The 18,836-nt window shown below is 39.6% G+C and overlaps 1 protein-coding gene across 5 annotated transcripts in view; it reads right to left on the minus strand.

Annotated features, from left to right (window-relative positions):
* Positions 1-18,836, minus strand: part of zbtb46 (zinc finger and BTB domain containing 46) — a 97,155-nt gene that overhangs the window by 58,481 nt on the left and 19,838 nt on the right. For all 5 annotated transcript variants that reach the window (XM_051096003.1, XM_051096000.1, XM_051096001.1 and 2 more), the window contains one exon: positions 4,547-5,548. In XM_051096003.1, coding sequence (XP_050951960.1) covers positions 4,547-5,513 — 967 coding nt within the window. In that variant the 5' untranslated portion in view covers positions 5,514-5,548. The remainder of the gene's footprint in view (positions 1-4,546; positions 5,549-18,836) is intronic.

Here is an 18,836-nt window from a genome sequence, read left to right on the forward strand (position 1 = left end):
TCTCAACTACTGTCGGAAAAAAGTTAATATGTTAAGTTAATATAAAATACCTTTTCTGTTGATGCTACAAACATTTGAGAAAGTGTTGCCAAGTCTGTGGGAATTGGGCTACTTTAACACTGTTGCAGCTGGATGTTTCTCATGTCCGCAGGTTGAAGCGTCCACAATAACGTGATATTTAGTTCCTGGAAAGAGAATTTTACCAGGGGAACCCCAGCAAAAAGACACATCTTTTAACTTACCGGGGACCCCCTGAAATGCAGTTGGGCTAGTTTTAGGTTAATTTCAGGGTTGCCAGGTTTTCACAACAAAAAACGCCCAATTGTTTTTTAAAACTAGCCCAGTTTCGAGGGGGGTCCCCCATTAAAAATTGTGTTGTGGGGTGTAAAATACCATTTTTTTTTTGTTGGGGGTTCCCCTAGTAAATTTGCATTCCAGGGGCTAAATATGACATTAGTGAGGTCTCCTTAACCAACCTGCGGTAACAGGGAAAAATCGCAGACTTGGCAACACTGGTAAATTTTGAGTAGCAATTGGGCGGGTTTTGTTATGAAAACCTGGCAACACTTATTTGAGGATAACTCTACTCCTTCTCGTTCCTGTGCAGGCTAAACATTGGCATCTCTCTATGTGTACTTGCGTTGAATATGTTTCTAGTAGGCTTTATAAGCAATTATCTAATGTTATTTGAAATATTATCAAATGTAAGGCCCTCTGATTTTTGCAGTGCGGAAAACGGAATATAATTGTACAAAAATTTAGTATTCAATGTGGAATGTCATGGAATTTGGCAAAATTTGGATGAATAAATCAAAAGTATGGCTGTACACTTGATCAAATCCGGAATAGTGTCTAGGAAAATTCATTAAAAATAAATTAGAATAAATAAAACCAGAACGATTCCAATGGAGAACACATCATTTGGGAAAAACTAAATGAAAAATTTCACACCTAGCATATCCTGGTCTGACATGTAGAAGTGTAGATCTCATTTAAACTTAGCAGAAAACATACTGATTGTGCTATTGTGATGTTTCCCCAAAGTTTGGGAATCTGCAGGACACATGCCTATTATAACGCCTGCATCTTCTGCAAACCGTTTCAACACCTGCAAACATCTGCTAAACATCCAGTGTGACCTCACATCCCCTCTCTATAACTGTGATGGCTTGATGCCTCATGTTTGTCAGTGGTCAGTAAGACTCAGTGCGCAGTGAAACTTCAAAAAAGAATAGCTTGTGCAAAGAATAGCTGGCATGATCTCACTCTTATCTTACAACATTCATGCAGAAAACAGTATCAATAAGATGACTGGGATAATATTTTAGCAGATGAGAGAAACAGCTAGAAGCTTTAGACAGTCGTCTGACTGTCTTTTTGGTCTTGGCTGCCTAATCATGTTAAAAACCATAACCTCTCTCTCTCTCTCACACACACACACACACACACATACACACACGCACTTTACAAAGTGCAGGTTGAGAAATATCCTGCTGCTAGCCAGAACTTCATACCAGAAGCATGGTAATTTAGATATACAGTTCTATAAACACGCCAACCACCAATTACAAGCTTCTTAAAACCATTAGTCTGTGCACAATTCAACTTGGACATCAGCATCCTGGGATCCCATTTAGTGCTGTCAGCAAACGGCACCCTTAACCATTAGCCGTGCAACTAGACACTTCCTGTGCCCTTTAACCAAATCTGAGAAAACTCTACCTGGTGAGTGGACCTCAACATGGAGACGGACTGCATAGCAGCAGAAATCACTTATGTGGGCATTTATAGAGTCCTACTAATTACTAAAGCTCAGAAGCTTCTATTCATGGTGTGTTAATAAGACTTAAACATGCTCACAGGTGGGTGATAAAATACACCACAATAAATAATCATTGTGATTGCATAGGTTTTGGGCAAACCTGTCTGCCTCAACTCCTCAAGAATCCACCAATTCAGTAGGAAAACTACAGTCGAGTCCAAAACCCAAAGCAGGGCATGAGGGTTTTCACAACATGTCCTCTTTCTCTCACCCTGATCCGACTCGTCTAAGCCTGAGCCTGTTTTGTGTACCAAGCAATATTCTCATCTTCACTGAGCATCGGCCCATATTATCAAATGACATCCAAAGCAATTTGCCGTTCTGCAAGGCCTCGGTTCCTTAGCGGACTGAGATTTACACACGGTTAAGAGGGATGATTTTAGATTTGAAAATGTTTCGATTCCATTTATAACGTAATTAAATTGACCTCGAAATCTTGACTAGCATATTAGTTTGGCTTATGGGGGCCAATGCGTGAGGAATATAAATGTGTACTGTTTGTGTTGCACACAAAGGACCGGGCGTGACTTCTGAGAGCATGTGTGTGTACGCAGTACAGTGAGCCCGTGTGTACTTAGATGTGTGGAGTCTTGCACTTGATATTTGATCTGTGGGGTTGGGTCAGCGAGTGCAGTTATTTCTGTTGGAGCCGCAGGTAGCAGGGCTGGCAAACAGAGAGGATGAGAGAGTGCCTCGAGAGTTAAGTAGGTAAACTCGCGCTAAGCTGATGCAGATCTCCGCGTATTCCCCTCCCTCTCTCCTTCACTTTATCCCTTCTTCTCCACACTTCAGAAGACCTTAGGGCACCCCCCATCCCAACACACTCGCACACACACATACAATTTAATCCTCATACCGCCACCAAGGTCAATTCAATTATCCTGTTTTCTTAAAGTGTGTGTGTGCCCATTTCACAGTCGGCCTGCACGAATTCACCAGAGATTAGAGCTGCCACACTTTTAATGATCTACATACCTATAAGCAACAGTATCTGAGACAGGTAGGGCCTCATCCCCGCTTGCTAGCGCGATCTGTTCCTTAGCACCGATTTTGTTTTTAGGTTGATGAGGCTGCCTCGCGTCCCATGTGTCTTTCCGATGTTAATGAGGAAATGAGTTTTTTCAACCCCAAATTCCCCACCTCAATCTGTAGTTTGTCATGCTGCTATACTATTTGTGTTACAACAATAATTTTCATCTTCATCAGAGTTCTATTTCTATCTAGGTTTGAATTATACAATCAAACACGGTGGCAAAGTATTCCAGAAGATCTGACTCTCACGGGATCCACGAGGCAGTGCTCACATTCAATCTGAGTAGGTATTACAATGAGAAACAAACTTTGTGGCTGTTAAAAAGTATGGTCTACATTGGTGCCGATAACCTAGTGGGCAATGTGCCAACATATAACACAATTGCGTTACAGGCATCACAAGTTCGAGTCCCGGTTTGAGGGCCTTTCCCGATCCCATCCCTCTATCTTACGCTACATCATAATAGCGTCCTATCATAATAAAGGCAAAAAGCCAAAAATAAAATGTTCCATATATTATGAATATAATCCAGATATACTACATCCACCAACTACGACGTCAGCTGTATCGCTTTACTGCCATTCACAACTCCTCTCATGTAGCCTCATGGGATAGTAAAGTGTCCATTGCAAGTAGTAGGTCATCTGGGTACCTTTCGCCTACTGTTTTATGGATACCAGGATTTGGAGATACTCATGCACTTTTTCACCTACTATATCAGGGATGGGTAACTCCAGTCCTGGGGGTGGGGGCACTATCCTGCAGAGTTCAGATCCATCCTAATCGAACATAGCTGAAATATCTAACCAAAGTCTTTAGGATTACAAGTGCTTAATTAGGGATGGAGCTAAACTTTGCAGGACAGTGGCCCTCCATGACAGGAGTTGCCCATTCCTGTACTATATACTAGGGAAGTATGCACTCAGTCTCTTCCCTGTTGAAAAAAACAGCATATGCTGGTTAGGTATGTTTTTTAAAGCAGGGGTGCCCAAACTCGGCCCTGGAGGGCCGGTGTCCTGCAGAGTTTAGCTCCAACTTGCCTCAACACACCTGCCAGGAAGTTTCTAGCATAACTAGGACAAGCTTGATTAACAGGTTCAGGTGTGTCTAATTGGAGTTGGAGCTAAACTCCGCAGGACACTGGCCCTCCAAGACTGAGTGTGGGCACCCCTGATTTAAAGCATGACAGCTGGTATGAGCTGGTTTAAACTGGTCCTTAGTTGGTCATGAGCTGGTTTAAGCTGGTTATAAGCTGGTAATGAGCTGGTCATGAGCAGAAGCTGGTTGCTTAGGACCAGTTTAGGACCAGCACATCCCCATGTATACAGGACCAACTAAGGACCAGCTCAAACCAGCTACCATGCTTCAAATCATACTTGACCAGCATATGCTGTTTTTTCAACAGGGTTCAGCAAGACCAATGATGTTGTAAAATGTTTCCCAGTTACACGATATGATGACACTTTAAAGCAGGGATGGGCATCTTTGACCCTGGGCCACTGTCCTGCAGAGTTTAGCTCCAACCCTAATCAAACACACCTGCCTGAAGCTTCCTAGTGATCTTGAAGGCTTGTTCAGGTGTGTTTGATTAGAGTTGAACCTAAACTCTGCAGGACAGAGTCCCTCCAGGACCAAAGCTGCCCATCCCAGCTCTAAAGGAAGCAATAAACCAACTAACACAGTAATCCTACCTGGAATGTCCTGGTTGCTGTAGCTCCAGCCAGGATTGGAGAGCATGGATGGTAGCGGCGATGCCGTCCGACTGTCCCCTTCATTCTGTTGAGTTATGTGCCTGACTGTGTCCTTGTTCTTACGATTCTTCCTGCGGCCTGAGCCTGGGGGTTGCCAGCCCCCCTCTCCTCGTCCACCTTGCTCTCCAGGCGTGCCTTGCACCCCTCGGCCAGCCCCATCTTGTAGATTAGAGGGGGAGACCTGCTCCTCTTTGACCTGGACAGAACGGTAATCAGCAGGCCACAAAGGCTGCAAACAAGCATCCTCTTGGCTCTCATGGCTTTTGGGTTCCTGGTCCTCTTTGCCGTAGTTGCTACCACCTTCGTGGCAGCTAGCGATGGCCGAGTCCCCAGATGAATTTGCCGGGCTGGTGCGTCTGGCCAACCACGGCGAGGAGCTGCGGGCTGAGATCATGGATGCCAGTGCTTCAGAGGCTCCGCCCACACCGGGCCCAGCCCCGCCTCCCATAGAGCTCACCACATTGCCCATCTCGATATCCGCTAGTTCGTCTGTGAGCTCGGAGCGAATGCTGATGTCTAGCGCTGCCTTGATGAAGCCGTGACACGCCTGCACTATGTCGGTCATCTGTAAGTAGCTGGCGGCTGACATCACTTCAATCACATTCTTACTTGTGAGTGCCAAGTGGGCGGAGTACATGAAGTCAAGGATGGTCTTGAAGCCCTGGGCTGTGACGATGTCCAGGTGCGTGATGGTGGCCTGCTGCTCTGAGCCCTTCTTCACCTGGCAGTAAAGTGTCTTGAAGTAGCGGCTGCTACCCAGCAACACGTTCTTGTGCGCTTTGAAGATCTTGCCCTCCACGATCACACACACGTCGCACAGGATGCCGTGCTGCCGCTGCTCGTTCAGCTCCCGCAGGAGCTGCCGGTAGTGCGACGTGATCTCCATGTCTTCCTTCCGGTTATTCATTGGACTAACGGGTGGCTGCTTCTCCTGAACAGAGTCTGGAGGAGGACAACATACAATACACAAACCCTGGTTAGTACAGTTGCAGTAAATGCAAGAAACAGACAATGTGTTCCTGCATAAAGAGAGAATACAAAATACTAGCTTGTGGGACACAGTATGGGCAATCCTGGTATTCTATAAATACAGGCAATTCACGCACTGTGCACAGTATACAAACTACATACTGTAGAAACAGAACAATACTGTATTGGATTAATACAGTAAATGTAAATCATCCTGTCTGGACACAGTAATTAAAATCATCTTACAGCAACAAATACTACCATGTATACACACAAAAATAACTTTACAATTTTAATTTGGCTTTTATTGCATTGCAGTAATGAGAATGGGATGCCTTTATTTGCATTACTGAAGGCTACTGAGGATTGAGTTAACTGTCATGAAAATAACGTCATGATGCAATTACGGTCCTAAAATGGGCTTCTGACCATTTTTTGTGATATTTACCCCATGCCCCCCCCCACTTCCCATCTGAGTGTGCTTTGCATTTCTAGTTTCTCTCTCTTTCCTCTGTGCACATTCAAGAACAATGCATTGCCTGGTCTAGCTCTCCTCCCCCATCTCTCTATCTTAATGATTATAGCAGAGATGCTCAGGTGTTCACTGTTCAACCCTTTAATCATGATGTTTTTCTCTGTTCGCTTTATTAGCTGCCAAATAAAATCACCCAGTGAGTGTGTAAAGCACTTTAACACAATCATCGCCTCTCCTCTTCTCACTTTTCTCTTTTTTGTTACTAAATTGTTTCATTTAATTACCATTTTGTGAGTTAGTTGAATAATAAAGTGGAAAATGGAGCTGCCAAACAGATAATTCATTTTTAGCGAGGAAAGGTGATGGCTGTAGCCCAGCAGACAATCAGCCTCAAGCCATCAGAGCTGGCCAATGCATGTCACCTGCTTCAGAATGGCATTTTAGTGACATTTAGTGCTTAAATGACTTTTTACGGAGATAGAAGACCTCAGTAATAACAACTCAAAGCTATGGTCAATTTCTTCTGTCAGGTTTTGCGCTGGTAGGCGTCTTTTATGAAGGCAGGTTTTTGGTGATGAGTAAGAGAATTTCTAGATTTTGATGCTGCGCTCCATGAAAATGCAATTCTTCACTTGATTTAATATCAATCTTAAGATTCTTCTAAATGCATAAAGGGTTAGCGGCAATGTCAGGGACTGTCAATAGTCACACTACTTAACTATTGGCACACGAAATTAGAAACCTTAAAAAGAAGCATCTAGTTCCTGATTGCAAGGCCTACGTGCAATCTGTGCCTGCAGAACTCTGCAGGTTCTTGCAAAATAGTGTTTTTGTTTATTAAATATTTGGGATCATTTGATTATGCTGTCGGCTATTATAACACTGAAGTGCTTTCAGCTCCATTTAACATTTTTTTTTAATAATTTAACCAAATCTGTTTCACACAATTCAACAGATTGACCACCAAACTATTGTAAAAAATGTGGAAAAAATTCAGCAGAATCCTGGGCCTCCAAGCGGGTTAAAGCGTTGGGAATAAATTGGAAAAAAATCATTTAAAATATAATTTTTACAATTGTTGTGCATAATGTCTGTAGGCTAAGATGTGTCCAAATCACTGTTACCAATTTAATAATGTCATGTTCAAACTAGCAATGACTGTTTGAGCAGTTTCTGAGAAGCTGGAGTAACAAGCAAAAATATTGCTTTTAGGGCTGCACGAATGTGTAAATCACATGTGATATCAATGACATGCATGCATGCTTTCAGATGGAGCAGCGTTTACTACACATAGTCGTAATTCACTGACAAGCTACACAAAACCACACAAACAATATCAATATTATACATCGATATTATCATACCGCGCTGCGATAATAAAGTTGTTTGCGTAGCTTCTCAGTGAACTACAGCTCTGCGTAATAAATGCTGCTCCATCTGAAAGCATGTGAAAATACCAGATTAATAGCGTTTTTACTCCAAACTCATTTCATAACCTCAGTTGGGTGTTTGAAATAAATCTTTCTGTGAGATGATATGCCACTGAATAAGGCACGCAACATATTTCATATTATTCTAAGCAGTGATAAAGGCTATGTCAATTAGCATTGCATTATATAATGAATATTATAATAAGATGATCCATTTATTGTCGTATATATTGTCACGCTGAATCTATGAAAGCAGTTAAATCTTCTGTTTATTCAGCTGCAGCGATCGTGATTTCCTGGATTTCTTCTGCGGAGCGTATTTGGAGTTTCCACGCAAGAGCGCCCTCTGGCCTTCGGATGGCAATTTACTACTGATCATAGAACCGTGCATCACTGACATGATGCACACATTTTTTTCTAATATCAATATTATCGCAATTTATCATGCAGCAATAATTGCTTTTATACAACAATTCAAAATACTCAAGAAGTTAATATTGAGCAACTTAGTGGTTTTGATTGAATTGGTTGAGCAAATGATTCAATGACTTACTCATAAAGATAAAGACCACCTACTGGCATATTAATGTAATCATAATTGCTTGCAATCACTAAATTTTTAGGGTGCCACTGCAGTGAATGGGTGCCGTCAAAATGAGAGTCGAAACAGAACTAAGCATTAATGATGTATTTGTTTCTTACAAACATGCACCTTTTCACAAGATGTTAATCGACAAACTGGAGTGGTGTGGATTACTTGTGATGTTTTATCAGCTGTTTGGACTCTCATTTTGACGGCACCCATTGACTGCAGAGGATCCATTACTGAGCAAGTGAATGCTAAATTTCTCCAAATCTGTTTTGATGAAGAAGCAAACTCATTTACACTTTGGATGACCTGAGTGTGAGTAAATTTTCTGCAAATGATCATTTTTGGGTGAACTATTCCTTTCCTAAAAAAAGGGAGAAAATTATATATATATAAAAAAAATGCAGTTTCTTGTTTTGTATTTTCTTTGGATTTTAGCATGAAAAATAATCTAGACTTCATAAGGTTCACCTATAGACCAATTCATAAGTAGACTATATCTCTCACTATCCATGATTTCACTTACACTCACAGAGATAAAACTTCCTACATGAATATGCACCTACATATTCACACATACACACATAGAGATATCCCCAATAGGCTACACTTCCCCACTAGCATCCTCTATGAGCAGCACAGAAGCCGTCCTGGTTGGGGCTAAATCGCAGGGACGTGGAGTGTTACCAAATGGGGCCATGATTTGTTTTGTGAGCGTTCAGGCTGTCAGCTCGCATCGGCCCGAGCGCAGCGTGACAGCTCCCGTTCACTATAGTGACAGCAGCGTTTGCTGCGGGGCCGGCACACTTCAGGTCATGTTTAGAAAAGTTCCTCTCAACCTGATGGCTTGTAAGATCAAATCAATCCTCTGCCTCTCCCATGTCCACTTGTACAAATACACCTTACTTGGAAGACTGAAAGAAGAAGAGAATGACAGTGACAAGTGACTTTTTTTTTCTTTTTAATAGTTTTAAGTTAGCTTCCAACTGCTTCGCTCAAGGCTTTCTTGATTTGATTGCCTATAATGCAGTCGTTCGACTCATACTAAAGAACAACAACTGAACAATGTGGGTGACTTAAAGGGACAGCTCACCTAAAAATGTGACACTTTTTCTCACACAAACCTATCATATGGCTTCAGAAGACTTGGAATGAGTCTCATAAACCAATTTATAAACAACATACCTTCTCAGAAAAAAGATCCAAAAGCTGATACCTTTTCAAATTGTATATCTTTGTACCTTATTTATTCCTAAAGGATGCACATTAGTACCTTAAAGGTACATATTAGCACCTAAATGGCACATTTTACTGCTTACATGGTGCAAATTACTACCTTTTGTAAGGGTACCACCCTAGTGACTGCTTTTGTACCTCTTTTTCTGAGAGTGTAAGGGTGAACTATCCCTTTAACATCAGAGAATCTTTTCATCTGCTCCCTTTTAACCCCTAAGACCAATTAGTTTTTCTCTGACAATGAGGAATACGCTCAGTAAATAATGCACTTCGCACCCCAGCCACCCCAAATTAGTCAGTTCTTTTCATGTGACTATTCAGAACTACTTCAACTGTGCAACCAACAATGAATATTAATATCTCTTCGTTGGCCGACTGAGTTACATGACAATCTGGGCAATCAAGTGTAAAACAACAATAAACATAAACAACACAATTGACAGACGTGTAACACGGCTAAATGCTGAATGAGACAGAATGCAGTCGGACTAATCAGATTTTCTACTTCACTGCAACTAGAAGCATCTGAAGCTTGTTAGACAAAAAGGAAGAGTGTAAAAAGAGAAACGCATAATAGACAGCAGGTTCACATAACCTTGGTGAACCATGCAGGTGCAAGACCATGTTTTACAATTCATATTTTGAGAAAGGCTCTGCAAGGGAAATATTTTGATTGTTAAATATTCAAAATGGCCATGAAAGTCACGTTTGAAATGAGTAAGAAGTGTACAGCATTTCTTGATTTTATACTTAAATTGACTGCATAGTGAAAAGTGGTCTTGATGTGAATGATGAAATATTGCACACCGATTTATCGTTCACAACACGACCAAAAACTTAATAGGGTCAATTTTTATGTTGACTTTAAAAAGAGATTTTCACGCTCTCCAAAAGTAGGCTGATGGCTTTAAATGAAGCTCTCTGACTGTGTTCAATTACAGTGAAATTGTCTGAAAAAAAAAAAAACCTTGTAAAACTACATCATCCAACAGTGTTGTTCAGATGATTATACATGATTGGAAGCAATTGCTTTAATAAGGGTTGATAACCACTATCCATCAATGTTTCAGCACCACAAGCACAACATCATGATATTATCTATCTTACATCGCAGTTACGGAGTTAGCCCAGCTTTCGTCCGCACCAAAATAGAAGGTGTAAGAAGTGGTAGTAGTAAGGTTAAGGTTAGGCCTGTAATGGGATTGGAGGGAAGAAATGTGCAAAGAATGAAGGCCAGAGCAGCCTAAGTCTCCGAGGATAGAGTGTTAAAGAGTGCCACCACCGCTTACAGTTCCTGTCACCCGCAAACACTCAGATCTGGACTGACTGGGTTCCTCCGGCCAAGCAAACACACACACACTTTCACACAAACACCCATGCATATATGTATACATGCTCTTCCATATTTTTGTTGAGGTGGTTCTGATATTCTTAGAGGGGACGGGGGAAACAAGGCCATCTTTCTTTCTTATTCTTTTCGTTTCTGCGCATGATGGTGGGAAGGACAGTCGTGACATACGAGGAGGTGGCGGAAATAGGAAGGGTGGGAGGAAGAAGGAGACAGCAAGCGCTCAGAGGGTGTAAGTCATGTATGCGTCAGTGTGTTTCTCAGGCAGCCAGTCATTTTAAACCACATGACTGGACATCAGGGCCATTATCCGAGGGGTTAATCCCCAATTTCACAGAGCTGGCAACAGGCAAAGTGGAACAAAAAGGGTGCAGGCCTTTAAAAAAAACAGCAGAGAATGCTACAATAGTAGCCAACACAAAAAAAAAATAAATTGAAAGTTTTTTCAAAGTTCATGAAAGTTTTATGCAGCTCAGCTGCAGCATTTTAAGTCATAAAACAGCTAAATTTAATTAGGGAAAGGCTACGAGCGTACCCTCAAATTGGCTTTCCAGCTGGTGGTAAAATCATTAATTGACTGAACCAACAGCTGTTTAAATGTGGTTTGACCGAGACAAAAAAATAAGTAAATGACTCGTTAAACGAGGAGTATTGGTATTAAAAGACTAGCCAAATAAAACAAAATAAACAGAAAATGAGAATGAAGCACAGCTAAATATGGTTAACAGGCGCTAGGGGTATCGCTTAAACACATCTAGAAGAAATTCAAAAAGAATGCAGTGTTACGACAAATACAGAGATAAATGAGCTGAGGATAAAAGGTGGATACATTTAGTCTCACTATTTATAACTATTAGGGTAGCAATATAAATAGACTCCAGCAAAAGAGGAGGAAAAAAAGGTGTTTTGGCTTTGATACACTACATTGACAAATACTAGATGGTTACAGTTATTTATAATATGCAGCTTAACATAAAGTATTAAAATATAAATATGTATTATTGGTATTATACTGTTTAATGCATTAATATTAATGAGAGTTTTAAATCATGATAGCAAATGGTAATGATAAAAGTAAGTACAAAGTTTGATTACTTCACTCTCAAAGCTGGCTAAATGGAAGTGAGTTACAATACGTTCTCTGGTACAATCTGTTCTAGGAACAGTATGATTAATAGATAAATAGCATCAGTGAAATATATTTGCAGCAAGAGCTACGCAAAATCTCAGATACAGTATTTTCTGTGCTGTTTTCAGTATTTAAATGTTTTATTCAGACTATGAATCAATTAAAAATGTAATTAAATTATATAATGCTGACTAATTGATCAAAGTTATTGCAATTATTTTTTTTATTATTCAGCAGGGATGCATTAAATTGATCAAAAGTGATAGAATATTTATAATATAACAAAATTTTCTATTTCAATAAAAATGCTGTTCTTTTAAACTTTTTGTTCATCAGATTACTTTTTTATAATGTTTTCCACAACACACACACACACAAAAAATTAAGCAGCACAACTGTTTTGATTGATAATAATTAATCATAACTGTTTCTTGAGCAGCAAATCAGCATATTAGAATGATTTCTGAAGGATAATGTGACACTGAAGACTGGTGTAATGATGCTGAAAATGTAGCTTTGCATCACAGGAATAAATTACATGTTAACATATATTAAAATACAAAACGTTAGATTCGTTAAGCCAAAATCCTCGCGTTCTCTCTGTGACTTGACCCTATATCTCTGCATAGACTGAGCAGCACTATCTCAGTGTCTGTCTTTAGGCCAGACTCCAGCTGGCCCAGGTGACAAGAGCCTGTCACACCACCGAGAATGTGACAAGAGCGGATCTAAAAGGCTTTGAGAGTCTTAACCCCTCCGCTCAGCTCCACCCGGCTCAGCACCTCTCTCCCCCCCCCCAACCCACGTCCTCCTTTACCTCCTCTTGAGCATTAAGCCGGAGCAGTGAAGGTGAGTCCGTGCTGAGAAGCTGGATAGGTCAGAGTGTCGGGAGAGTGGTGTGAAACAGGGACAGAGAGACCGTAGTGTTTACCGGTTCACATCAAGGCCTTGTCCCGCCGTGCTCTCTGCTAAACCGAGGTCCTGCAAGGTTCTATTCCAGACTTCTCAATGAGACTTTGCCCTGAGCTCGCCTGCTAAAACTTAGCGGAGAGTTTCAGGTATTCCCTCTCACGCTAATGGCTAGTTCTGTCCTTGAGTGTTCACAAGGGCCTGTACAGCTTTTTCATCATCATTTCATCATCTAGAATCATTGTTTATATCAAAACAGAAGTAATACAAATGCCACAGGTACATTAAAGGGATAGTTTACCCATAAATGAAAATTCTGTTATTAATTACTCACCCTCATGTCGTTGCAAACCCGCAAGACCTTTGTACATCTTTAGTACACAAATTAAGATATTTTTGATGAAATCCAACAGCTTTCTGACCCTGCATAGACAGCAACACAACTACCACGTTCAAGACTCAAAAAGGTAGTAAGGACATCGTTAAAATAGTCCATGTGACATCAGTGGTTCAACCGTCATGTAATGAAGCTACGAGAATATGTTTTGTGTAACAAAAATAACTTTGTTCAACAATTTCTTCTCTTCCATGTCAGTTGATGCGTTCAGGGGAGTACCACGGTGTATGCATTCAGTAAAGTAGATATTTTTGTTTCTTTACACACAAAAAGTATTCTCGTTTTATAAAATTATGGTTGAACCACTGATGTCACATGGACTATTTTAACGACGCCCTTACTACCTTTTTCGGGGTCTTGAATGTATCAGTTGCTTTGCTGTCTATGCAGGGTCAGAAAGTTCTCGTATTTCATCAGAAATATAATAATTTGTGTCCCAAAGATGAACAAAGACCTTATGGGTTTGCTATGACAGGAGGGTGAATAATTAATGACAGAATTTTCATTTTTGGGTGAACTGTCCCTGTCCAACTGTCCCTGTCCAACTGTCCAACACTTTTGTCCAAAATGCCTTACTTTGCATTCAAAGTAAATATTTTTGAACAACTCCTACATTCGCTGGGAATCAAACCCACATCCGTCCTTTACTGTTTGAGCTACAGTAATAAATATAAAACCACATCTAAAACTTAAAAAGCATTAATACAAATATATATATATAGTATATAAAAATAGCATTAATTATATGTGAGCACAAAACTAGCCATAAGGGTCAATTTTTTGAAATTGAGATTTATACATCATCTGAACCTGATGAAATAAGCTTTCCACTGATGTATGGTTTGTTAGGATATGACAATATTTGTCCGAGATACAGCTATTTGAAAATCTGGTATCTGAGGGCGCAAAAAAAAAAAAAAAAAAAAAAAAAAAAAATCACAATATTAAGAAAACTGCCTTTAAAGTTGTTCAAATTAATTAAATTATTACTAATCAAAAATTAAGTTGTGATATATTTACGGTAGTAAATTTACAATACATCTTTACTTAATATCCTAATGATTTTTGGCATAAAAGAAAAATCGATCATTTTGACCCATACAATGTATTGTTGGCTATTGCTACAAATATACTCATGCGACTTATAATTGGTTTTGTGTTTTTTCATCTGCATATATTTATTTATTTATTTTTGCATTTTTTGAATTCAGTTGGCATTACCAGTAAAGCATAGAAAGAATTGCCACATGTAAAACAACAATAATAATAAATCTAAATAATTAAATATTTGCTGATTATAAGTGGAAGATTACAAAGCACTTCATATTCATGAGCACAGCCTTCAGAAAACTCGTATCATTGCCATTTTTAAATTTTTGCCATCAAGCAAACATTCTTAAGAAAGTTTGCATGTGTCAGCATGGCTAATTAATATTCATGAGCAAAGCTGCTATAACATAATTAATATCGCTGCTACTTTTACAGCAGAAGAACTGGTGTGTTTACAATTTGCCAAAGCCAATTACGCACACTTTTCATAAAAAGTTTGGATGTGACTGGTCATTCCAGGAAGGTTACAAAGTCAACATGGCCAAATAAAAACTTAAGAGGTACCGTTACATTTTTTCCATTTTGATATCAACTAAAGTACAGGTACTTTGACATCTGTACTCCCATGCAAACTCTCAAGCACACAAAGGCCTTATCTCTACTCTTTAGTAATGCTCTGGCACACTTTCCCCGAACGCCTGGTGAACATTTCCATTCATCCGCACCTCGAAGGACCGCGACAATTCCCTCAGCAGAAAGTTTGCTGGCAATGCCTGCACATGCATTACAGAAACACTGCCTTCATTGGTCTCTTTATGTTCACAAACTCACAGCCAATAACACATCACCTTTAATACTGCCTTAAACCCAGCCTCATTTTCCTCTGACCAATGGAAACGCAGTGGAAAATACTAATGCCAGGCAAAAAGTAGTTAACCTGTTAACCCTTGAAACGGGTACCTGGCCGTGGCACTTCTTGCAGCGTGACGCTATCTGGCCTTTGTCCTCCATCTTTCTTTCACTCCTTCCCTCCCTCTTTCCCTCTGTCCTAGTGTATTTCTGGGCTATTCACTGCCTCAGAGGCCCTGAAGCCAGCCGTGTCTCCAGTGGAGGCTCCCTCTCCGACAACCCGGGGCTTAGCCTAAATTCTCTCGCTATTAAAAGCTGTGAAATGCAAATAATGAAACATCTCATTACCACTGTAGGAAAATGAAAAGAGAAAATGGTAGGGGGGAAGATAGAGAGAGAGGGAAAGAGAAAGAGAGAGAGAGGGGAGGTTAGCAGGAGATAACCTGACAGAGTGTCTTTTGTTTCACGAGAGTTGGCGTTACGGAGGGAGTCAAGATTGGATTTGCCAGTAAAATAAACAGGGGTGGATCCTGGAGAAATGTTCTAGGGTGACTTACGGCCGTGGCATGAGGACACACACAAGAGTGCTGGGAACTAACTGTTCGTATGTGGTTACACTTAAAATACTATATATATATTTGTTTGTCAAAGTGAGTTTGAGAAGATGGGTGGGAGAGACCCCATGGGCTCCTAAAACCTCTGTGTGGGGTTGTGGTTGTCACATATCTTCTTCCATTACCAGCAACAAGGCCATGAATGGGTGAATCACACCTGCCAAGAACACGTCCACATGTCCAGCTCACATTTCACACCACAATCAAAAACATATTGTACATAAAACACAGAATCCTGTTTTTTAAGGACTATTAATATTGTTTACACTGAATTCACACATTATTTAAGTGACAGTTTAGCACACCCTCTCATATTTTTGACATTTTTGTGTTGTTTTATTTCTCATTTTTCTAATTGATGATTCCTATTATGTTTTTATGAACAAATACTGTAGTAAAATATTTTACTTATAAATTACTTACTAGGCTGTAAAACAATCTTATTATAACCAATTGTTTCCAATATATATTTTTTGCTTTACAGCAATGACAGTTTAAACCTGTTTAGGTCTTTTTTGTACTGAATTTGTAATGAATTATTTTCATTACAAGGGATAGTTCACATAAAAATGAAAATTTTTATTTTTGGTTAAATCTTAGAGCTTTCTGACCCTGCACAGACAGCAATGCAACTTCAAGTTCAAGGCCCAGAAAGGTAGTAAGAACATTGTTAAAATAGTCCATGTGACATCAGTGGCTCAACCATAATATTACAAAGCTATGATAATACTTTTCATTTGTGTTCCGAAGATGATCGAAGGTCTTACGGGTTTGGAACGGCACGAGGGTAAGTAATTAATGCCAGAAATTTTATTTTTGGGTGAACTATCCCTTTAAGAACTTTGCCCTAAATTATTCGATTTAAAGTGCGTAATTGTAATGAAAATAATGTCACAATGCAAAACAAAAATGACCTAAAAGGGCTTAAATGAAAAAGTAGAATTTATTATTTATTTTGGGGTGAAATCTGACGCACACATGTTCTTGACATCAGTGTGAATGTGTTTAAAAATGAATCTTCAACAGAAAGCATGAACACTAGAGTGGTCATTCATATCATTGGAAAAATCAATTTATTAATTAGTATTTTTGCCGTTTTCCAGTATAGATCTTTAAAATAAGATAAATTAACTTGTGAAGCTAAATTGCATAATATGTTAAGATTTTATCTTAAAGGGGTCATCGGATGCCCATTTTCCACAAAAAGTCTATAATATACTTTGGTTAAAAAATTCTCAATGGTAGTGTAAAACAACATCCTTTTTACCTTGTCAAAATGAGCTCTGCAAAAATCATCCCATTCTAAGGGACTGGTCCTTTAAATGCAAATGAGCTCTACGCGCCCCACCCCTCTCTTCTCTCTGCTGCTCTAAGAGATTGTTTACTTTAGCTGCATTTAGCCACGAAACTTGCTTACTAGCATGTTATCAGGAAAGGTGATTGCAGAGATTCATAAAAAAAACCTTATACTCACTTCTGCTGTAGATGAAGCTTGATCATGAATGATTTGCGTGAACATAGACGCATTTATGTAGATCGGGAGGCGCATTCCCTTCACAAACAGTCTACTGCATCTTCAGCAGCTCAGATGTCGGGAGTAAATAATGACCACTATGTTCATTATTACATCCAGCAACACAACACCTCAATCACTCAATTTTTGTCTAACTTACATCCATGCTACTGCATCGAAACAATGGAGGTTGGACTGTTATAGCTGATCTGAGGTAAGACGCTCATGTCAATCAACTATCGTGGGAGCGGCCTCTGTCGTTGAATGGCTCGATTTGAAAAAGGGGATATTATTTTTACAGATTAATTAAAAAGCACTGCATGGATTTTTGTCATAGTAGGGTAGATTTGTACATACACTGCCAACACACATTAATGTTTAAACAACATGTAAAAGTGAAGTTTGCATCCGATGACCCCTTTAATAGAAAAGACAATATGTCTTAACAGAAAGAGAAGATATTAAAAGAAAATATTTTTAAAACCCCCAAACAAAGTCTTCAGTATTTCAGCCCCTGGGCACCAAATTGAGTTGTTAGTACTAAATAGCAAAACTTTCATCATTGCATATCAATTAATTTTTTTTTTCACTGCAATTTTTTTTTTTTTTTAACAAAAACATTACAGCATTTAGTGAGTTTAATTAAATACTTTTAATTAAGACACAAAATAATATCCCACACTATTTGATTCTCAAGTAAATAAATCTTGTTTTAAATATGTTTTTATCTTGTTTTTTTTATACTGAAAAACAAGACTGATTACAAAATTCTAATTATAAGAAAGTTAATTTTTGCAGTGTAGGCTTGACATTGACAACTGTTTAGAATGAGTTGTGTGTTGTGGTACTGCAAATAAGCGACACTGAAAGAACAGTTTAAATTGAATGAATGAGTTTGTGTATCTTCATCTGACCATCCTCGCTGAGGGACGGGTTCTCTTAAGCGCTGGGTTGAGAGGTTGATGACAAGCCTCGTTACTGAGTGGGAGTCAAATTCCAGCACGATCTCCACCTCTCCCTTCTCTTTCGCTGTCTTTCTTTCTCCCACTTATTCTTTTTTTTTATGAGTGTACACTTGCATTACCACACACACACACACACACACACACACACAGAGTCATCGTTTCAAATCCACCAAATGGTGCGCCGATGACTCCCTAAAGCTCGGCTGCCGCTACTCACGAATCGACGACTCATCTTTAACACCTTCCTGGAGCTCGCGCCGTGAGAGGTGTCACAACAAACCGGCGTTGTCACGCTGCACTGAGGCACGGCGTTCCTGTAAGCACACACTCCTGAGCACACACACACACACCAACACACAACCTCACACACCATGCTGTGACAAGCCATTATCACAACAGGAAGGCTCATCACCGCCAGATAAGGTCTACAAATGCAAACCTTCACAGAGTGATTTGCTAAATGTTGCTTTTCATTTTTAAACTTCATAAAACATTTTTAGTTTTTGTACTTTTTTTTCCTGAAGTTCACTAATAAAGGTTTTGTGCAGTCATAATTTAGTTTTTCATGACCACTGTCTACCCTCTCAGACACTTATTAGGCAGATGCGCACACACACACATCCGATGATGATACAGAGACTGACAGACAGACAGGACAGGATGATAGCCAGAATAGATAGAATAATGACAGAACGATAGATAGATGGATGGATGGATAGATAGATAGAATGATAGAAGGACAGAGAGAAGGATAGAA

Source organism: Labeo rohita, chromosome 23, assembly GCF_022985175.1.
Source record: "Labeo rohita strain BAU-BD-2019 chromosome 23, IGBB_LRoh.1.0, whole genome shotgun sequence".
In the NCBI taxonomy this organism is placed as follows: Eukaryota; Metazoa; Chordata; class Actinopteri; order Cypriniformes; family Cyprinidae; genus Labeo; species Labeo rohita.